Below are 19,687 nucleotides of genomic sequence, written 5' to 3' on the forward strand. Positions count from 1 at the left end.
CAGTGAAGATTTTCTTAAAGTATATAAAATGGCCCTCACCTTCTTTCACTACACCTTAATACTGTCCTACCATATTAATTACTTCATACGGAGTATATATATATATATATATATATATATATATATATATATATATATATATATATATATATATATATATATATTAAATAATCTAAAACATAAGGATTGGAATCTATATTACTATATATACGGAGTATATATATATCTTTAGGGGAAAAAAAAAGGTTTTAAATATAGTAGTACACTATACATTATACGTAAAGAAAGATATTAAACGATTAAAACAAATTAAAACATGACGGTTGAAACTCATTGTAAACCCACTTATAACTTGTGAGTGTCTCACATTGAAGAAAAAAAAAATTTAATAATTAATTCCACTTTAAAAAGTAGAGTATTTACTCCTAGTATCACTAATTGATTTTAGTAAGAAACCTCCTTAACATTGTTTATAAACCAAACATTCTTCCTCGGAAAAATTAATATAATGTAATCCATGCAATAGAACATGTATTAGAGCTCAAAAAGAATTTAATAAGATTGAGAGCAACTTTTAACAATATCAAGCAATAAATCGTGGTAGGACGAGCTAGGACTAAAATTTTTCTTTGTAGATCATATTTTATCATCCTATCAAGACACTTGTATTCATCCGGTCGTTACTCACTCTACTTGTATGTGTAACCTTTATCCTCGCGCTACCATACTTTATAACTCCGTTAAACGTTATTGCAGAGTACAAAAAAATAAAAATAAAAAATTGAGCCCACGAATTATTAAGAAAAAAAATAAGAAAAAAATCCACCTAAGATTGATGCCAGATCATCAAGCAAATAGTCATGAAAGCCAGTTATAAAACCCCACCTCTTCTTCTCATTTCTTGCATCAAAAAAAATTAACAGAGCAAAATACTCCTCTAAGTTATTGAAGGGGAAACAATCATTCCCTTTCCCCTTTATCAAATCCCCCAAACATTCTAAAACTCCCTTCTTTTCAATTCCCTCCTCCTAACCAAACCCAAAAAATGGTGAATCTGATTCCCAAGTCCCCAGAAAATGAACTGACAAATGATCAGTTAATAGAGGAAACAAACAGGGTATTGGGGTTAGGGAAAGGGAATGGGAAAAAACAGGGGAAAAGGTTTGCAGTACTATTATGTGCAGATGATTCAGAGTATGTGAAGAAGAAATACGGAGGGTATTTTGGGGTTTTCGTAAGAATGTTAGGGGAAGAAGGAGAAAAATGGGATGTTTACAAAGTAGCAAGAAATGAATTCCCTAAAGAAGAGGAATTAGGAATGTATGATGGTTTTGTTATTACTGGAAGTTGTAGTGATGCTCATTCTAATGATGTTTGGATCTGTAAACTCGTTAATCTACTCAAGAATCTCGACTCTTTGAAGAAGAAAGTTCTTGGCATCTGCTTTGGTCATCAGGTAATTTTGTTTTTAATTTTATTAATTGTCATTAGTAATAATTAATTAATTTAATTAATTTGTTTTTTGAGATATGGTCAGAATCATGCTGTTGATGTGTTGATACCTTAATTAGAGGGATGTGTCCCCTACAAATAGTAAAAACTTTTTTTTGTTTAATGCGAAACTAATCATGTGATCATTTATAACGCGACTAGTAATTCTGAATAGAAAGAGTAACTTTTCTATTTGTTTTTTGGTACATTGTCTAGTTTGTAGAGTTAATTAACTGGTTTAGCTAGAAAGAGCTAGACGTGTGATGAATATACTTAAATTCGATTGATACTATAAAATAAGAGTATTAATTGAGGCGATATACAATACTGCCAAAAAAATTGCATCATTTCGATTTGCGTTGAAGCATGTATAGAGCATAAAATTTTGTCTAGGGAAAATTAAATTTTGTGTCATTAGACAGATTTTAATGATTTTCTTGCTGAAAAATGGGCAAGTTGAGGCATAATACCTAACCATGTTGAATATAAGTGGATTCTATACGTTACATTGTACTATACGGAATTTAAAGTAGCAAGGCTTGCTAAATTTACTCGTAATACATTCCTTTATTTTAAAGGAGTTTTTCATGTTATTTTTTAGGCTACTAAATAAGGCCGAAATTTATCAGTTATTACGATAGTTTACCATTTTACCCCTTTGATTATTCATCTTCTTCTCCCTTCCTTCCTTTTATACTCAAGTGGTCCAGTAATCGTACAAGCTGACTAGTTGTTACTTGTTAGGGTAAATTGGAGCCTTAATATTACTACATACTTCGTATATTGTATGAAATTGGTCTACCACTTTCCTTATTGCGTAATAACGTATTAGTTCCTCTATCTATTAATATTAATTAAGTGGCAGTACATCACTTGGAAAAGTGTTCTTAACTTATTTATTAATTTACAAAGTACACACGTACAAATATGTGTTTAGATCCAAAAATGGCCAAGTCTTAGCTTGCATTGTTAGTATGATGAGTAGCTTCTAGTGTACCAATTATTATGAATTGATAAGCTTTATTTCGCGAGTTCTACTTAATACTCCCTCCATTACGAATTACTCGCAATAAAGGGGTATTATTTGTGAGAGATAAAATATTAATTTGTTGCGAGTAATATGTAACGAAGGCAGTATTATAGATCATATAATAAGAGGGATTGGAGAAAAAAAAATCAAGTGGACCTTTCCAACGAAACCCTATATAATTTTTTAGTTGTTGACAATTTGATATTAGTGGTGTAGAATTTGTAGCATGAAACATGAGTTAATTAAACAAGGCACTTTCTAATATTGCAGGGTTAGCAAAATCTCTATCTATTTTACTGGCTCCTACATACTTGTTTTTTGTTTTTTTTTTTTGGGTCACAAATATGAAAACATATATCTATGGCATTTTAATTTTTTCATATTAATTTAGAAAAATATCTCATGCAATTATTACATATTTACATACAAAATGTACATTACAATATATAATCAACAAATTGGAGTATTAATAATATATTTATTGCTTATTTATAGGGATAGCTAATTATAAAAATAAATTAAATTATAACTTTGGGGGGTATATAATGTCAATCTAATTCAAACTCATGTCGGCAAATTACTAGATCATGTAATTTGACTTGCACTATTAAAATAGTGTTAAATGTTAATGCTTTTTAATTGCTTACTTGTTCTTAATTAATTTTAGGTAATGTTGCCAGATACTAGTGGGCCCACTTGCTTTCTATGAGCATTTAGGCCATTTTAGAACAAAAATTATGGGTTACGTGCTGGTTTTCAAACCCTAATATAGTAGGGGAGGAAGATTGACACTTATATTTTTTATGTACTACCTCTGTTTGTGTATCATTCATTTTTCACTACCAGTTCAATTATCATTGTAGTATATTATGAACGATAAACATAAAAAGTAAACATAGTATTTGTTTGATAGAGAAGATGTTTATGTGCGAGTTTAAAATTTTATCTAGTGGTATAGACAAGGGAGTATGAAGCATTCAACTTTTAAGTTTGTTGCAAATGACATTACTTTTACGAGTATAAAGTAATAAGATATGTCACAAACGATAAGCATATTAGAGGAAAGAAAACGAATGCAATTTTTTAAATCGTCATCTTGTTTGGTTCATAATACATTCTCAGTTATACGTAACACGTTTTCACTGTTACTATACTTATGTAACAAACACTTGTTGCTTCTTGTTTGAGCAGGTATTGGGCCGAGCATTGGGAGGAAAGATTGGGCGGGCTAGTTCGGGTTGGGACATTGGGCTTAGAACAATTAAGTTCTCATCTTCATCAAATAAACTCATCTCAAATCTCAAAATTCCTTCTACGCTCAACATAATCGAATGCCACCAAGATGAGGTTAGTACTTATTAGTACTAATTAAGGAAAAAAAATACTACTTGCTAATCAGTATTATATCAATCTTACATACATTTTCTAAAGTATTTCATAATTTTTGTTAAAAAAAAATAAAGGTGTTAGAACTTCCTCCCAAAGTTGAAGTGATAGGTCGGTCCAACAAAACTTCAATTGAGATGTTTAAATATGGTGATCATATGATGGGCATTCAAGGTCATCCCGAGTACAACACGGACATTCTTCTACACCTAATCGATCGCCTTCTACAAAAGAGTTTTATCGTGGTATGTTATTGACATTTTACTTATACTTCTTCGTTTCATAATAATAACCTTAAGTATTTATTACTCTGTAACACTTAAAAAGGTGTTGATAATAACTAACCACGCGTTTATGGTATAATGGTGGCTAATTATTGAATGTGATTGGCAGGATGCTTATGCTAATGAGTTGAGGGCTAAGTTTATGGAGTTGCGTGATCCGGACAAGGAAGCTTGGAGAAAGCTTTGTGTCAATTTTCTTAAGGGAAGATTGTGATAGTAATTAAATTAAGCCATGATTAGTGTTCTACATTCATGTATTAGCAAAATTAAATAAATTAGTGAGGAAAGATCAAATTTTTTAGATGTATATATTTGGTGTTATGAACTACGTATTTACTTGATTACATACTACTTGTAAGTTGTGTAACAAGTATAATTAGTTCCGAGGAATTGAATGAGGCAAGGTTGTATTACCAACTTACCATTAGGTATCACATGTTATTTAGAGAGATTTCTCTTGAAATTATGAAATTTCCAGACTCTTAGCTTGATATCACAAATGTTAGCGTTATCTGAAAGTTTCTCTCCTTAATATTCTCAACTTGACGGCTAGTAAGCTTGAATCATGTATATACAAGATGGGACCGACTAGGCTCATGGCATTGTATAAAAAACTCTTTAATTAACATGTGATTAGCTAGATAGTTAGACTTACGATCATTTCATAATCTCATTACATTACATGAGACTGTCTCATCTTAGAATTACATACCAAAGAAACTATATACTCCATACAACAGCGGTGCATTTATTTGATCAAGCTATATACCTAATTATGTGACCAAGTCATTAACATTAAGCAGGCAAACTTGAATGAATGATCACTATAATATTGTCCAAATACAAAAATGTTGGCTTTAATTTGATTGCATTAGCTTGCATGCTTTGACATAAATAGGTAAATAACTTAATCAAAGATTACGTTGAAAATGTGACTTGTGCATCCAAACACGTACGGAGGGGAATAATACTGTAATAAAGAACGTATTGAAATTGTCAATTTCCTCGATTAATAGCATTATATCATCACTATTTCATCCTAATTAAGCATCACATTATGTAATGATTATGAATATGTATAGAAGTCAAATTTCTAAAAAGTTCTAGTTTTTAGCCAATTACAAGCGTTAAATTTAAATATTGCATGGTCTTAATCAATATTCCTTTAGTCTACGACCTTTCCTTCATTTGTAAGTTTGAAAAACAATTTTTTTTAATAATTTTTGTTGTTAATCTATGGATTGGAGGGAGGCTAAAATCATTAGACTCAGTCTCTTATGCTAGCTTCTTTAATTCATTGACTTGCTCATTGAACACTGGTTTTCTTTCATATTTTCAAAGTTTCCATTTTGTCTGTTTTGTTTCATTTGAGAGTTCATTATTTTATATATGGAATGAATAATTAATTAACTACATGACTAAATCCACCATCATGTACTCTCCCTCTAAGAAAATTTAACCTAATTTGATATGTCTTTTTAGTCTTTTATAGCATCCTTTGTTTTTAACATGATTGCAATACGTTTTATAAGCATCTATTATACAAGTAGCATGATTTGCTCTTTCGTGTTCAAATAGTTTTAGCTAATTTATTTATTTATCTCATAATATTGTATAACATTTGTCAATACATCATACTATTAGTTATTAAGATTACTGCGCATTAGATGATGTGTCCATCGAATAATAGACTTTCTATTCTTTTGATTGTTGCGAATAATAGACTTTTTATTCTTTTGGTTGTTGCCTATAATTCAAGTGCATATCAAATGATGGGAATTGATGGAATTTTTTTTGTTTGTTTTTAAGTGGGGGCGATCAATTGATGACAATGATGGACATTTGCAAGAGCAACTTTAAATATTGGTAAATGACTTGTAACCCATTGTCATTTGTTCCATCAAACATACCTACATACTTAGACTAGCTGTAAAATTGATTATCATTTGACACAATGACAATATGGTTAAAATCTTTGTCCATAAACAATCCAAAAGAATGCAAGCAATTTTGGTTCTTACTCACTTCACACTTACCTCCTTGTAAGTTTGAACAAATACCACCAATGAATTCGAAAGAAGAACTAAATTACGGAAAAGAGGGAGTAAGTTATTACGTTATTATTTTTCATAGACCAAGCTTGCTAAAGCGATGACATTTTATGAGAAAGAAAGTTATCTCATATGGCCACTAATGGACTATCCAGAGAAGGGCAAGGTAATATTACCTCATCTTATCTCAATTGCTTGGTATGTTGGTTAAACCTGTATTACTAAACCCAACCAACGTACATGGACGCCATCACTAATAGATTTTTAACTTTTAATGACTAATTACATGGTGCGTGTTTTATTTTAAATATTATTGTTATTATTCTACTTCAATATTTATGATTTTAGTAACATTATATTGTCTCAACTCCTGATCCTCATAATTTAATTAATAATGCGATATACTTTTACATCAAGTTATCAATTGTGTTATGGTATGATAAAATCACTGTGTATTCTACAACCCCTCAACATATTTTCTAATCAATGACATAAAAAGTACTATAAAATCCAGTGGTAAATCATTCATAGTTTTAAGAAGCAATGCAGTCATACAACAATACCAACTACCAAGCTAAGTGTCACATTTAAAAAGGTTAATTCATACGAATCATACCCCTTATAGAGTATGAGCATTAATTTCACTCCAAAAAATATATATATGTAGTATAATAATATTGTATTAATCCATAACTCAAAATAAATAAATAACCAAAGTTAATACATATTTGCATATAAAAAAAAAACCATGAACTCCAAAAAAAAAAAAAAAAAAAAAAAAACTTACAAAGTAGAAATGAGAGCACCTTTCAACCATGAGGTTGGAGGTTCAATCCCTCGTGCGAGTGTTGCTTTGTAAGTTGGTACAATGGTACATCATTTGAGTCCATGATTGCCCAAAATTATTCTAGGGTTGTCCAACACAAAGTGGGCTCGTAACACCTAACAAGCACATAATCACATCTCTTTTTCGTTGTTCCCTCTCAAACTCAAAACGACACCTCTCCCTTTCCTCCACTCCAAGAAATTGGCAAAACCAAAAATCTCCTCCAAAAAAAAAAAAAAAAAAAAAAAATCACAGTAGTAACACATCACACCTTCCTCTCTGAAAAATTCCCAATCTCTCTCCTCTTTCTTCTTCTTCCTGTAAAATTTTGAAAAACCCCTCTTTCTCTCTCTAGGGTTTGTTTCCATTTCTATCGATCGATTTCTCTCACTTTCTCTCTCCTCACCTCCAATGTCATCAATGGCGGACGATTCAATCCCGCCGCCATCGCCACCACCGTCTACGGCGGCGTCGTTAGGGCAGTCGGTGATTCCGATTGTGAACAAGCTTCAAGATATTGCGGCACAGCTTGGAAGTAGTCCTGCGTTTGACTTGCCGCAAGTCGCCGTCGTCGGAAGCCAAAGTAGTGGTAAATCGAGCGTTCTAGAAGCGCTTGTTGGCCGCGATTTCTTGCCGCGAGGTTGCGATATTTGTACTCGTCGTCCGCTTGTGCTTCAGCTCTTGCAGACTAAGAGGAGTGATGAGGAGTGGGGAGAGTTCTTGCATCTTCCTGGAAAACGTTTTTATGATTTCAATGATATTCGGAGGGAAATTCAGGTATATTTATGTTTCTTTTGGAGTTTAGTAAAAATTTTTGTTTTTTTTTTGTGAGAATTGGATGTTTTGATTTGCATTTTAGCTATGTTTATGGAAATTGATTGGTAAATCAAATGTAGAAAATGCGAATTTGAGTGCTTAATTTGAAATTGAAGTCATTAGAATTGTACGAGTAAGAGTTAAAATGCTGCATTATAATCTAATTTTCTTTGATTGATTACAATAATGGCAAATGATTGATGAATCATCTGTGGAGTGCGAATATGAATGCTTAATTTCGAATTCAAAGTCATTAGAACTGTGTGAGTAAGAATTGAATGTTGCATTAATCTGATTTTCTTTGCCTATTTATGAGGACGAAATGAATGTGACTAATTTGTGAATTAAGGTAGTATTTAAGTGGATAGAGTATTGTTTTGTTTAATTGATGGTTGTTTCGAAGCAGGATTGCCTCTTTAGTGTTATTACCCTGTATGAATGTCTGATCGGAAGAATACTGAATATACAGGTGCAGTTGGAACATAGTGAAGTTTTGAGGCTTATTGATCATGCTTAGTAGAGTGTTTAAATTAGTGTTGGGTGGTGTTGATATTTTTTTTTCATTTTTTTTTGGCGTGGTCAATTTAAGCTTTCTAATGGTGGTAAACAACGGTACTATGTGCTTTGGAGTTCAAACCTAGTGTTTTGCATAATGGTTAGTGGCAGCTGCAAGTATGAATACTACGTTTTGGTGGAATGTACCTGAAGTATGTATTCTATATGTGTGGTTGTGTGAAAGGCTTTTGATGTGTTTCGGATGAAAGAACCAAGCAACAGGCAGGTTCTAATAGACAGCACAAAGGGAAATATTTATAAAGGAAAAAAAAATGTCAAATTTTAGATTTACGAGAGTGTAAATCTAAGTAACATTATATCTTACTTATGAGCACAAAGCAAGACTAATTCAGAATCAATGATCAATGTTCACACACAAAGTAAAACCACTTGTACATCTTCAAAAACTAACACTAAACATTACTTGAAATAAAATATGCACAGCTCTCAGTGAGTGTGGAGGATTTACTCCTTAAGATATCTATACTGATTGGTAAAACCAAGTTTCCTTATAACGTTGAGGATGGCAGTGTTTAGTATAGGATGGAAGTAGTGGTAATATGAATGACATCCAGTGGTATCAGGATTTAGTTCTTGTGATCTCTATTGATTGGGAAGAGGAATCAATTAGCTACTTGATTTGTTATACTTGATGCTTTAATTCAGGATGTGAGATGTTTCTCACCGTTTGGGCTTCTACTTGCTATAAGGAAACACATACGACTCCCTTGCTAAGGTTATAGGTTTAAGAAGCTTCATGTAATAATCTTTCATTTCCTCCTTTCTTAAATATGCACTAGGCAGTAGTGAAATTATGAACAGATCGATCTATTGTAGTTAATTGGTACATGCTGTGTACTGTTTCTGTATAAGTGAAGAGGAGTTTTTTTTACTACTTTTTTCACCCTCTTTTTGCATCATATTAAAATTTCTATCTCCCCTATTTAGTTTTTTTTTTTATTTTTTTATTTCCTCTTTATATTTATTATTTATTGCTGGAGTGGCATTCACTTGCTAAAGGAGCATTGAAAAAGGCTGGATTATCGATTTGGTAGCTTTTTGCATTGCCAAATGCACATTTATGACGATGAATGGTCTTCTTTCTTTTGTTCTGCAATTGAAATCATGCACAACTCAGTTTTGAGAGTGTCCGTTGGCCTATTTTACATGACACTAGGTCTTGATGTCTTGTTGATGAGACATTCGTTGGAGTCCTTGTCAATGCTAATTCGGTATATGAATGGGTCACCCATCTACAATAGGAATAAGGGCGCGGGGGGGGGGGGGGGGTTCAAAGCTTTAGGGTCCTCAAAGGAAATTTCAAATTTATATAGTAACGACCAAAGCTTTGGACAAGAACTATTTGCTCATGGTTAACGAAGGGCTGATGTTGCTTGCAACGAAGCACTAGGCTACAAGCCCCCCATATTACAAAATCCTTAAAAAATGGAACTTGCTATTTTAAATTGCGGAGCACTCTCAATTCATTCCTTTTAAATGTATGATGAACATTGTCATGGAAATTTTATCGAACTTGTACTACTAGATTGGCTTGATTATGTTCCATTTATTCTTTGAGTCCTCCTCCATGCTTCAAATTGATGCAATCAAAAATTTAGAATGACATTTTGTTTGACTTGAGCCAGTATAGTCGTCTTGGTTTGATTTGTTAAATTATACTACCTCCGTTTCATATTTTTTGCAACTTTGGAATATTTTATATTTCACAAATAATACCCAAAGTTGCAAAAAATTATGAAATAGAGGTAGTAGTTATTCTGATACCATTGTCTATTGCATTGTGAGAGTTTTTAAGTAGAAAAGTAAACTGGTTAGTTTTAGAGTTTATGGTTGTGCATCGTTGCACTTTATGCTTCTGTCGCATCTATTTGGAGTAGTGTATAAAAAGGTGCGCCTAGGCGCTAGGTGATGGTAGCACCTATTTTGCTCTAGGCAAGGCGCATTTAAAGAGGCGCACCAGAAGCGCATATAATTTCTCTAGCTGTTTTATACTGTGCGCCTGGCGGACCATAGCGCGCTGTAATAGACTAATAATCTGACTCTGTATTTCCGATTTAACAAGGTGAATGAGTAAAAATTAAAGCTTGATGGATAATGGAAAAAGAGGTTGCAAAAGATAGGTTAGTAGCTTTAGGCTATCACTCTCTAACAATGGCTTTAGGCCATAACTCTCCAAGGGTTCCCAATGCAAATTTTTGCCTATCTTCCTTTTACTACTCTCTACCTATATATACTACTTAGCTAAGCAAATACAACTTTAGTTGCTACCTTTACTAATTCATGTCTTCATCCCTAAAAGCCAACACAAGTACTGCAGCATTAAGGCAGTGCAGCTAATAAGCCAACACAACAAAAACTGCAGTTTTAAGGTAGTGCTTCTCCTTGTGGTGGTGTGTTAGCCTACCTCTTTTTCTGCCTCTTGCTGCCAGTGTGAAGAACAGGTGGTTTGTTGGCCTGATTTGTTATTCGTGCCCAAGGCGCACCTAGGCGCAGCAGGACCTTTATTGCTTTAATTTGCCTTTTATTCATTTATCTGGAGCACCAAGGTTAAGAAATACGAAGTATATTTCACCTCAAATACAGCTTACTGACCAGAAAGAACCACTATCTACTGTACACTTGTTTCAGCTTTGATGTTTGAAGATAGCCATCTTGTTTGCAGTAATGCAGTTGGTTTGTTTTGTGCTCCACATTCTAAAATATGTTCACATGTATATTCTTAATTAATTAGTTCAAATAAAATTTGGTTGGTATCACTTCTTCACCTTGCTGTTGCTCTGTTTATATTCTCTACTTGTTTTAATACCATACGTGTGATACCTCTTAGAATTGGCCTATGACTCTAGTAGTCTAGTAGGATTGGGAAAATCTAATGACTAATCATTATTATTATATACTTTTTTATATTGCAGGCTGAAACTGACAGAGAGGCTGGAGAAAACAAAGGTGTTGTTGACAAGCAGATTCGTCTGAAAATATTTTCACCTACTGTTCTTGATATTACTTTAGTAGATCTCCCCGGGATAACAAAAGTTCCAGTTGGTGATCAGCCATCTGACATTGAAGGACGAATTAGAACCATGATAATGTCCTACATCAAAATCCCTAGCTGCTTAATATTAGCGGTTACCCCTGCTAACTCTGATCTAGCAAATTCAGATGCCTTACAGATGGCTGGAATTGCAGATCCTGATGGTAAGTTGAGCGAAAATATTTCTTGCTCAATTTTTTTTTTTTAATCAATCAACTTGTGATTTTGCAACTATATTCATCAATTTTTTGGCTTATTTTGGGCAGGATATCGAACAATTGGTGTAATCACTAAGGTGCATGGCATGTTAGCTAGTTTATTATACGTTAAATGATACCGTGATTTCTGCTAAGATGTTGGACTCTTTTTGGTGTTTCAGCTAGACATTATGGACAGAGGCACAGATGCTCGCAATTTTCTGCTTGGAAAAGTTATACCACTACGACTTGGTTATGTGGGCGTTGTGAATCGTAGTCAAGAGGTATATTTTTTCTTTTATATATTTTGATGGCTTTGACCATATTTGCAAAAACTATGCTAATGAATTCTGGATGTTTGGTCCATTCATCTTGTCTTAGAGAATTTCTATTTATTGCCAAATACTCCTTATGTTGGGAGGATTAATTATTGGGTTCTTGACTCTTGGCTTAAGGATTTTTGATTGTTTTTAATGAATTCTCAAAAGTCATGTTTTAAGGAATTTTATTACTTTAAGTGAATTTTAGGGGTTTTTTCAAATCAAGTTTTTTGCATGTTTCACCTATACCTGCTTTTGCTGCATAATGCTGTATCTTTGCTGAGCTGAGTCAGAATTGTCTTTATTCCTCATATTAGTGGTAGATAGTGGATGATTTTTCCAATGAAATGATTCATAATGATTTGACAAGGAGCCAGAAGCAAACAAATTCATAACTATTGACATTGACATAGTCATATATTTGTAATTTACATGATAAAAAGGCTAAAGAACATAATATGGTGTAGGTAGTTAGAATGTGATTGATGAGCTTTTAGAACATGGCTGTATGGGTCGGTTAATTGGACTGAAGAGGATGTTACACGAGAATTGTTTGTTAATTTTAGGTGTAACAATTACTGATTGTGTGAAATGGATCTTGCTCTCTGGACTCTTTAGAGGTGAAGCTTACCATACTGCTGTACCCTCGAGGTTGGGATTGAGCAGAACTTTCAGCTAAGTAGTTTTGGACATTTTCAGAGGGAAACGATGGTGGTTGTAGTGTAATTGTGGAATTAACAGCTATAACGACAAGATTATGGATGATAGATATAGAAATAACGATGGTGCTGATTGTAAGAACAAAAGACAGCATATTGTATATGGTTAAACACATATTAGGCATCCATTAGTGGTAATGATGGCTGCTGTCTTATGAAGTATATATCTGCATCACTAAAGATTGTGTTAGTTGTGTGAAATACCAAACAACTTTTGTAATGGCTGCTAACAATGCACATGCGTGAAACAACTTAATTCAAAGCATGCATCTAAAATTCATCTTTGTCCTTGTTGATGACTTGATGTTATTTGTAGTTTGATTAATAAGGTTAGTTGAGTGTGTAGACTTGTATTTGGTCTGTAATGTAATTGGTTCCAAAAGTAAGGAATATTTCTTTCTTTTCTGTCAGTTCAATTGATAATGCCTATTGAATTCAGGCATTACTGGAACACCAGACTTTAGTTGTTCCATGTGTTTTGGATCTTGCGTTATGTAAAGTTACATTGGATGTTGTAGAATAAAGAGAGATCTTTTTTTTTTTTTATAGGTATTGTTAGTTTGTTACCATGCCTATTATATTATTTCACAGTTTTCTGTTATCAAGTCGGTTATATTTTTTCACCACTCTGCTGTGTCTTATCAAAACAGGACATCGCGAATAATAGAAGCATAAAAGATGCCCTCGTGGCTGAGGAGAAGTTTTTCCGTAGCCGTCCAGTATAGTACCTCTAGCCTTTTGTATTTTACTCATTTTGCTTATTTAATTGCGTTGTAGGTATATTCCATTCCTGATCTTTCTTTTGGGGTTTCACTTGGGTTATGCAGGTGTACAATGATATTGCAGATCATTGCGGCGTTCCACAACTAGCCAAAAAGTTGAACCAGGTGAGAACAATTTAGTGCTACTGTATCTTATTTCTGATATATTTGGGTTTTAAGCCTGATGGTTGGTTTTTAATTATTTATTTAATCATTTTGAAGATTCTAGTACGACACATCAAATCAGTTCTTCCTGGTCTGAAAGCGAATATTAGTGCTCAACTTGTATCTGTTGCCAAGGAGCATGCCAGCTATGGAGAAATTGTTGAATCTAAGGTAGGATAATTGTGTATCCTGGTTATCTGTTGGAAGAGCTGGAATATTCACTATCACTTGGTTAGTTTGTTTAGAATTATGCAGGATATCTTATAATATAGCATGGTTTGGAGTGCTGTTGAAATTTCTGCTTCAAATTAGCAGTTAGACTAAATGTAGTGGATCTATAAACTTGCATGTTGCTAAACTTCTACTTAAAATGTCTTTGCCTTTTGTTGTTGCTAGGCTGGTCAGGGCTCTCTCATCTTGAACATTCTGTCTAAGTACTCAGAAGGTAGGTCTGCTATGTGTTTGTCTGTACATACATCTTATTTACTTTCTTGTTCATGGTTAATGCCTAATTGGTAAGATTTGTTTGGACAGCTTTTGCTTCTATGATAGAAGGGAAGAATGAAGAAATGTCAACATCTGAGTTGTCTGGTGGTGCCAGAATTCATTACATATTTCAATCAATATTTGTTAAGAGTTTAGAGGTTCAAATTCTGACTTTACTCGTTCCCTCTACTTTTGGATTTCTGTTTCTATTGTTAATGTTTGTGTCTTTCTTAGTGTGATTTCCTGTTTGAAAACTTGTTTTTAGTCGTAATTTCAAGTAATAGCGAACTTTTACCGATTACTATATATTATTAATAATCTTTATTATAGGAGGTGGATCCATGTGAGGATTTAAGTGACGATGACATCCGAACAGCTATTCAGAATGCAACTGGTCCTAAATCTGCATTATTTGTTCCAGAAGTAAGCTCTTTAATGATACCGAATTGATTAGTTTTTTTTTTAATAATGTGTTTTGTTATTTGGTTTCCGTTCAAGTGTCTTAACATCAAACATTTCTTTTCTTTTTTTTTTTCCTGGCTTTTAAACCTTTTGAATTTAACTGTTGAAAATTTAGGTACCATTTGAAGTTCTTATCAGAAAACAAATTGCTCGTTTATTAGATCCAAGTCACCAATGTGCGAGGTTCATATATGACGAATTGATAAAGGTAGTGAAGTTTTTCTATACTATCTGGCTTATAATAAATTCCAGTTGCTAAAATATAGAAAATTCTTCGTGTAGATGAGCCATCGCTGTCTGAATAGTGAATTGCAGCGCTTTCCTTTACTTAGGAAGCGAATGGATGAAGTCATTAATAGCTTCCTGAGAGAAGGCCTCCAACCTGCTGAGGCAATGATTGGGCATATTATAGAAATGGAGGTAATTGCTGCTAAAAGAGTGTTAATAATTTATTTTCAATTCATTGGGTATTTTCCTTTTTCATGTTTTTAGTTGTCTCTATTTGTATGTGCTTCAATTTAAAATTTGTTGTGTCCTACTATTAGTGACTTTGCTTACATTAGTCCTTATTCTTACTTGTATTGGGTTATCTGTAATGTGTGTTACTTATTCTTGCTTGTACACTAGTCTTCTCTGAGGATTATCTGTCAAGAGTAGGGGTTGTTTAAGTGGAACCTAGATTGGAGTTGTATCTGACTTACTGAAGTTTCTACTTGCATTAGTAATTCACTGATTACTTGAGCACCATAGAATTATAATCTAGGCTATCTAGCTAAACAATTTGATCTACTCTGTTACATTGCTTATGCTGTTATTGTTGTTACATTATTAAGATAATATTCCCCATTTCCTGTATTAAAGGTAGAGCCACCATTTTTTGTTAAACGTATGGTAAATTGTTTAATACATCTACAGAGGAGTAATCTGCTAGTGGACTAGATCAAGCCCCATTAAGTCCTTGCGGTAAGACTAAAATCTTGTTTAAATTTCATAGATGGACTACATAAATACTTCACATCCTAATTTTCTTGGTGGAGCCAAAGCTGTTGAGGTTGCTTCTCAACATATCAAGTCCTCGAGAACTTCAGTATCTATCCCAAAGCTAAAGGTACCTGTCAAGCCACAATTAATGAGTTCATGATTATTTATTTATTTATTTCATTACATAGTTGGTGCATATTGGCTGTTAGGATGGTGGGGATACAGATAAAGCACCTGCATCTGAAAGGACCATCAAAACACGAGCTATTCTTCCCCGAAATGCAAATGGAATCATGACAGAACAGGTACGAAAACTCGGACCTGACTATATCTGCAGGGTACTAAGTTTCATTTCCCTTTCTAGCTAGGTTGTAATAGACTGATGTTGTATTTTCTGATTTAAAGACTAATTAAGATATAAATGCTTGATAACTTAGATTAATAATGGCAGAATTTGGGTACAAAAGGATAGATTAATAGCTTAAGGCTATCACTCTCTTGATAACTTTAGGTTATCACTCTCCTAGTAACTTGAGGTTACTACTCTCAACATTTTTCCTCACAATTCCCATGATAGCTAATGCATATACTATCCCTTATTTATACTAAGGCTTAGTTAGGAATAAGGGCTACTAACCTAAAAGTACTAAAATTCCCAAACTACCCTTGTTAATGTTAGTCGATTACATAGGTCATTCAATTATTTGGAAATATGACTGTCACTAACTGATTGGCTAGTAAGTAGATTGAGTAGTAAGTACTAACTATTTACTTGTTTAATGACTTTATTGCAAATTTTGTATGATTGACAGAGCATTCGGTCTGTAGTTGACAGTGAAAAGCCTGCTCATTCTGGTAAGATTCTACCCATATTTATTACATTAGATACTTCAACCTAGACAAATTGAAATAAGACAGTAGTTACCATGTTCAGAGGAAACCATGGGTTTTGTAATTTTGATATTATAGATAATGTCTGAACAGGAGGTGCAACTAACTCTAGTTGGGGGATTTCATCAATTTTTGGTGCTACTGACAACCGCATGTCTTCTAAAGAAACCAACATTAACAAGTCAAGTGAGCCTGTTCATATCATGGACCATGCCTTTTCGATGATACATTTGAAGGAAGTAAGTGTTTTCTAAATAATGATAATGCTCCCATCTTTGCTTTACTTTGTCAGCTTTGAAGTAGTAATTTTCTTTTCTGTCTTGAAGCCACCAGCAATACTAAGGCCTGCAGAGACTTGTACAGAGAATGAAGCAATTGAAATTGCTGTCACCAAATTGTTGTTGAAGTCATATTATGACATTGTCAGGAAGAATGTGGAAGACTCTGTGCCTAAGGCGATCATGCACTTCCTGGTGAGATCTTAACTACCCTAAATCAATTTCCACCTATATCTGATCTTTAGCTTTGCCTTTTGCATCAACTCTATATGGTTGTCGATATGTACTTTTTTTAAAGTTTGTAGTCCACTTTTGCTCTCTTAGCTCTTTATGGCTTTATGCTTTATGCAAACTTTGTGAATATAGTGATATAAGTCATATATAGCTGTGAGCCTGTGATTTGGTAAGGATCTACCTCTAACCTAGTTAGTAAGTTTCCTTCCTTTTTGGTGTGTGGGAGTTTTAATCTTTAATCGATTAAATGGAGAAGAGAAACAGGTGGATTACAGATTTGTCGTTTTTTGTAGACTTTTATCTACTTCAGATGCCCTTGAAACTCCTGATTATACAATGGTTTGGTTTGGGCATTGGGCTTCTGTTACTTTGTTGTAATCGTTTGTGAATTGACTGCTTTAAATGGTCTATAGGCTGCCAACATATATGAGTTTTTTTTTTTTTTTTCATCATGGTATCACATCAATGTGGTATATACCATCCATGTACCACATGTGCATTCCTTCATCATGGTATGAACATCATCATTTCATCAAGGATGGTTTAAACTATCTGTGGGAGTGCATTATTTCTCCTGTAGTGCTTTGGTTGAAGAGCTATACCAGCATGAAAAAGAACACAGTGGCCTTTCTCCTATAACTCGGTCAAGTTGGAAAATATGATTAATTTACCCCGTTATACTCGCCGATTTCCATATATTTTCACATGAGTATTGAGTGAGGCTTCTGCTGGCCTACTTTAAGATTTTTCTCTTCCAGAAAATATATTAAATTGAAAAAATATATAGCATGTTTGTTTATTTTGCAGTGACTTGAAATATAATGTTTTCTAGTAGGTTAACAATATGAAATATGAACTGGAATATAGATTGTAAAAGCTGTACTTCTGTGTGGCTTTTCTGTTCAAGTATGGTCTAGTTATACTTTGGCACAGTAACAAGTAACAGCTAGTGGTAAAATGGGTTATTGGCTTATTGCTGTCATTATCACTGTATTTGATATATGATTTTGTTATATGAATATTGTGCAGGTAAACCATACAAAGCGAGAGCTTCACAACGTGTTTATTAAAAAGCTCTATAGGTAACATGAAGCTTCCACAACATGTTTATTTTATTTTTAATAACATCTAACAAAGCATACAATATTTTGGAATACACCTCTGACTGATTTGCCCATGATACAGGGAGAATCTTTTTGAGGAGATGTTGCAAGAACCTGATGAGGTTGCAACAAAAAGGAGGCAAACTCGAGAGAAATTACGCATTCTCAACCAGGCTTTCCGGGTAAGTTTCTGTAAACTTAGGAAACCCTAAGAACTGTTACATCGTTGCATATAATTTTTACTTAAATTTGGAGACTATCAATCTGCCTTTGATGCTGTTGGTATTTGCTTAATAGAATTCTCCGTGGATGTGTGTGATGTTTAGGAATTGTTAATATGTGTTTCAAATCTGAGTAATTACAGCATAATTTGTCTTTGAAACTTTGAATTAATGCTTGTAAATTAATAATTGGACTTTCCATAATTGTGACTCAGTTTACAGTCTAGTGCTTGACAGTAGATTATTGAGTGGTATCGGGTTTATTGTTTTCTGGAGGTGATCATAAATTGCACTTCAGAATTTTTGGTAGGCACATGAGAATTTTTTGTTTTTTGGTTGTTATCATCATGATTTGAAGTCTATGTGGTCCTTGCTCTATGTTGGATGCCTTTTTTTTTTTTTTTTCATGTTTATTCATGGCTGCCAAAATGTAATCATCTACTTGTTTTTACCTGTTTGCTTATGTGTTCTTTGGTCTCTGGATACTAAATTTGCAATTTTCGTTGTCTATCTTTACACCCACTTGGAGCACAACGATTCTTCAGCTGTTAGTGTTGAGAGAATGAAATTCTGTAGACTTCTAAGCATCATTCTTCGACTTGCATTCTTGTTTTTCAACTACAGGTACTTGATGAATTGCCGCTAGAGGCAGATACAGTTGAGAAGGGATACAGTTTGGGTACTGATGCTACTGGTTTGCCAAAGTTTAATGGGCTCCCGTCATCTGCGTACTCAAACAGCAGTCATTCAAGTGATTCCTATTCAGCCTCTCCTAAAACCCACAAGTCAAAAAAATCATCCCACTCAGGCGAACTACAGTCACCATTTTATGGTAATACTGATTCTAATGGTGGTGGTGGTGGACGTAATTCTCTACCTGGTTTGTATCCAACTGTCCATATGTAGTTATATGGTCAGTCTGCTCAATCATACCAATTTCATTCATTTCTATTGGTCTGTCCAGTATAATTGAATCTTCGGTGAAAGAAGCCTTTGCACTGTTTGTCAAGATTCATTTCAGTGATATTAAAAGTTGCATAAGTCTTGAGGTGGTAAAATGAAATCCGCTGGTTCGTGTAACATATATCTTATTTTTACTTTTGGCCTATCAGTCAAACGTTTTTTTGGTGCATTTAATTTTCCGTCAGTATAATACTTGTCTTAGCTAGTACGCCTGAAGTCGATTAGGTATAGTAGAGGGAATGTTTTACCTCTATTCAGTTTTGCAATACAAATAATATTGGTTTGTTTGCCATTGAAAGAAGATGGGAAGTATTGATATATTGTATATTCGGAAGTCCTGTAACTGAACATATACTATTGCATTGAAACTATTACACTTTATGGTCTTTACGATCCGCTTATAAGCTATTGTGTC

General features: G+C 33.6%; 2 protein-coding genes across 2 annotated transcripts; both read left to right on the top strand.

The window, feature by feature from the left end:
- Positions 1–908: 908 nt before the first annotated feature.
- On the top strand, positions 909–4,682 carry LOC110685084 (gamma-glutamyl peptidase 5-like). The gene is made up of 4 exons (XM_021861548.1): positions 909–1,456; positions 3,713–3,868; positions 3,985–4,152; positions 4,301–4,682. Exons 1-4 carry the CDS (start codon positions 1,046–1,048, stop codon positions 4,403–4,405), a joined length of 840 nt encoding a protein of 279 aa, XP_021717240.1. The 5' UTR covers positions 909–1,045; the 3' UTR covers positions 4,406–4,682.
- A 2,302-nt stretch (positions 4,683–6,984) lies between these two features.
- Positions 6,985–19,676, top strand: LOC110685085 (dynamin-related protein 3A-like). Its single transcript, XM_021861549.1, has 20 exons — positions 6,985–7,845; positions 11,373–11,655; positions 11,758–11,786; positions 11,871–11,972; positions 13,378–13,446; positions 13,555–13,614; positions 13,711–13,824; positions 14,050–14,098; positions 14,188–14,297; positions 14,470–14,562; positions 14,717–14,809; positions 14,884–15,021; positions 15,596–15,709; positions 15,792–15,887; positions 16,395–16,437; positions 16,567–16,712; positions 16,800–16,946; positions 18,015–18,067; positions 18,171–18,270; positions 18,934–19,676. The coding sequence occupies exons 1-20, from the start codon at positions 7,480–7,482 to the stop codon at positions 19,213–19,215; spliced, it is 2,487 nt and encodes an 828-aa protein (XP_021717241.1). The 5' UTR covers positions 6,985–7,479; the 3' UTR covers positions 19,216–19,676.
- Positions 19,677–19,687: the final 11 nt, after the last annotated feature.

Source organism: Chenopodium quinoa, unplaced genomic scaffold (assembly GCF_001683475.1).
Source record: "Chenopodium quinoa cultivar QQ74 unplaced genomic scaffold, ASM168347v1, whole genome shotgun sequence".
Taxonomy (NCBI): domain Eukaryota; kingdom Viridiplantae; phylum Streptophyta; class Magnoliopsida; order Caryophyllales; family Amaranthaceae; genus Chenopodium; species Chenopodium quinoa.